The 3,276-nt window shown below is 40.4% G+C and overlaps 1 protein-coding gene across 2 annotated transcripts; it reads right to left on the bottom strand.

The window, feature by feature from the left end:
- Positions 1-272: 272 nt before the first annotated feature.
- LOC105310896 (G patch domain-containing protein 2-like) lies at positions 273-3,270 on the bottom strand. Of its 2 annotated transcripts, none has more exons than XM_023526885.1 (2): positions 3,044-3,270; positions 273-1,603 (listed from the first exon to the last, which is right to left on the bottom strand). In XM_023526885.1, exon 2 carries the CDS (start codon positions 1,588-1,590, stop codon positions 925-927), a length of 666 nt encoding a protein of 221 aa, XP_023382653.1. In that variant the 5' UTR covers positions 1,591-1,603; positions 3,044-3,270; the 3' UTR covers positions 273-924. The 2 variants fall into 2 exon arrangements, with proteins under 2 accessions (XP_023382653.1, XP_011385289.1); XM_011386987.2 differs by having other exon boundaries at positions 273-1,600.
- Between the last annotated feature and the right edge of the window lie 6 nt (positions 3,271-3,276).

Raw genomic sequence — 3,276 nt, 5'->3', positions numbered from 1 at the left:
TACAATGGTTCTCAATCAGGACTACTTAACCCACCTAGGGAGCACCCATGGAGGTATTTGGCTTGATACTATGAAGGGATGTAGCAACAATGTAGAGATGCCAAATATCTTACAAGGAATGGGACAGTCCCTCACCACAAAGAACTGCCCCATCCAAAACACCAACAAGTATCACACATAATGATAATAACAATAAATCTATTATTATTATTATTATTAAAGTGTCTAGATGAGGAGTTTCAATTTTCCTAGAACTATCTGAGATGTAAAAAATAAAAACTACACTGACATTTTAAATATACACTCATTAGAGACAAATTTTTCTGGATCAATGACATTTGGTATAAGACTGATGGGACTCAGTACATACTGTTATATTCAAAGTCTACTATGTGTTCAGACAACCTGAATGTCAGCCATAAAAAATAAGTTCAATACTGTCAAACTGTAAATTGCAGAGAAGAGAATTATAGACCAGAAGTATCTAAGGCCATGATTCTTAATGGGTAAAGGAAGTTTCCTAGGTACATTTTAAAACTCTTGGCCACCAGCATTTACACACACACACACACACCCCCCAGCCTCCGCAGAGACCCTGGTTCTAAACAATACCTATGTATAAACTACATGGCATAAATAGCAGCGAACTCTTTTTAAAATAAAATTCTGGTACGCATTTAAGGTATGCATTTTAAACAATTTTTAGAAACAAATGTGTTTCTAGTATCGCCTTCTTGACATAGAAAAACAGAATCATGAATGTTATTTAAAAAGCCAGATATAAATACTAGCTGATTGGTTAAAAGGAGGGCTATAATGTCAATATTACAGTGGCTAGTTTGAAAGGAAATTAAACTCATCAAAATTGTGGATCTGTACTTGGGTTAAATAATCAGGAAAATTTTTGACTTAGTAAGGGAGATCTCACCATTCTGACATGTTCTCATCAGAGCCCTGTTTTTGTTCATCTGCTTCACACTCCATTCTTTCTTTCCTTCCTGTTTTGCTTAGGAAAGTCCTATTTTCTGCTGATTCACACAATCCATGGCCTGATGAGGTCCAGGGAGTATTCTCCTTCCAGCGTGACAGACGCTGCTTTTTAGCAGACTTGAACCTACACCCTCTCTCATAGCTCCAATCTGACACCTTGAGCTTCTGCTGAAGGCTGGCAGCCACCTCTGATGTCACTCGCTTCACTTTCCGCCGGCGCCTGAGTGGTCGACAAGGTGCATTTTCAGTAAAGGAGTCAGATTCATGCCAAGAATGTTGCTTACTCTTAACAATGGCATTAAGAGATGGGTGCCGTTTGGCTACCATTGTGTCATCAGAGTCACTAAAATTGGTGACTGGGGCCATTTCTCGACAGTCCTTAATGGCCTCATCCAGACTGGACTCAGAGGCCTCACTATAGCAGCAGGTATGTTCTGCCAGGTGAGTGAAGTCTGAGCGACGTTTTCGGCCTCTCCGTTTGCGAAGTTGCCGCCTCTGCTGCCGGGGGCTCAAGGCCATCTCCTCCCACAGCTCACCAAGCTTATTCTGTTCAGATGTCTGCTCCAAGGCTGAGGCTAAGTCATGTACCAGCTCATCCATGAGGCCACATCTACTAAAAGGAAGTTCAAAAACAGGAAAAAAAGAGAACCTGAATAGAATTTGTCATTTTAGAATAATTTTATAAAGTAGATTACAGCTCTACAGAGTCCACCCTAGCTATAGAAAATAAAGTCACCTTTCTTATGGCTACACTTAGAATCTGTTCCCACCACTCACTTTGGCCACTTGTTTGGTCTTTGTTAAACGCCTGAAGTCAAGATGTTTTTAAGCACAAAAATTCAAAAACTAACCAGATGACAACTCAGATATTAGCAAAAACAAGCAAACTCAGGGGAATAAATCTTTCCCCTTATCCTCAATTAAACTTGTCGTTAAATTATCTGATGATGAGATCCAAAAAAAGATTAGAGACTGTCTCGTCAAATAGGAGCAGAAAAACACACACTTCAAAACCATGGATGAAGGACTGTCTTATGGTCTGAGGTCACTGATAAGAATGCCTGTGGGTGGAAAGAGAAAGACAACCTAGTGAGACTTTAAGGAAGACTGCTTGCAGCTTTAAGTGATCCAAGAATTTGTAGTGACCCAGGTTTGTACTCTGAATGGAAAAAAGGGATTAAGTTTACACCCATTCTGGTCCTTACTACCACCTGGAAACTTCTTTTTTTAATTAGCAACTTTTAAACTCTTCTCCCCACCCCTCAGAAAATTAAGTGATCATCCTAATAATGTGCTTTAGTTATAGACGATCACACAAAAACAGGATATAACTGAGACTGAAATGACAGGGATGGGTAGAGTTCCTAAGATTTCTAGCTAAATGCTTTCCAAAATTTCCTATTTTTCTCTTCATTCTTGTCAATTCATCATTCCTCAGGGGTCACCTCTGAGGCAAACCTTCCAAGGGATGAAAGTAGTTACAAGCAATCTTCAAAATGCCCCTTTTTAGGGAAATGGCTAATATAATTTGTACAACACCTAATTAAATGAATATTAAATTAGTACTTTTCCTTAGCCCTTGTAGAGTCCAAAATATTTCTAGACCGCAATTAGAGCTTAAAACTGCACGGCGCCACTCTCAGACCGTATTTCCGTTCATGCAGTTTACATTTTGCAAAGGACTTTCTAAAACCTATTCTCATACTGTCCCTACGCCAACGAACTCAAAGGCAGGAAAAGAGTCGGCTAACTTACCTGCCACATCGGTAGGAGCAACGGGGACACCTATTTCCAAAACTACCAACCAAACAAAACTTCTCAAAGTGTCAAAAGCACACATAAAATGACCACTTCTCTTTAAGCAATAGTTTAAAACGTTATGCATGACTGGGATTTGGCAAACAACTGTCCCTAAGACCAAAACAGGTAAACAAGTGGGAACGGCATGTCTAAATCTGTTTCCCTAATAAAGAACTACTGCTTTAAAAACTCAAGCGAAACTGTACAGACTTTAACGTGGAACTAAGTTACCAAACAACTCGTAGTGGAATACCTGTGCAGAATCTTTTCCTGCCTCCAAGACTGCGATCAGAAAAGTGACAGAAGAATCCTGGGACTCCTAAACCTCCAGTCTCGGATGCACAGTCTAACAGGACCCCCAGGTGAGAAAAGCGCTCAGGGAGAGGAAAGACTGAGTTAAGCAAAAGAAGGGGAACTGGAAGGAGAAAGGAGGGCGCAGGGTCGTTGGGTTGGGGGCGGAGGCGGCAGGAAAAAGGAAACAACTTC

This window comes from Pteropus vampyrus, unplaced genomic scaffold (assembly GCF_000151845.1).
Source record: "Pteropus vampyrus isolate Shadow unplaced genomic scaffold, Pvam_2.0 Scaffold15250, whole genome shotgun sequence".
Taxonomy (NCBI): domain Eukaryota; kingdom Metazoa; phylum Chordata; class Mammalia; order Chiroptera; family Pteropodidae; genus Pteropus; species Pteropus vampyrus.
This window is presented reverse-complemented; position numbering and strand designations above follow the sequence as displayed.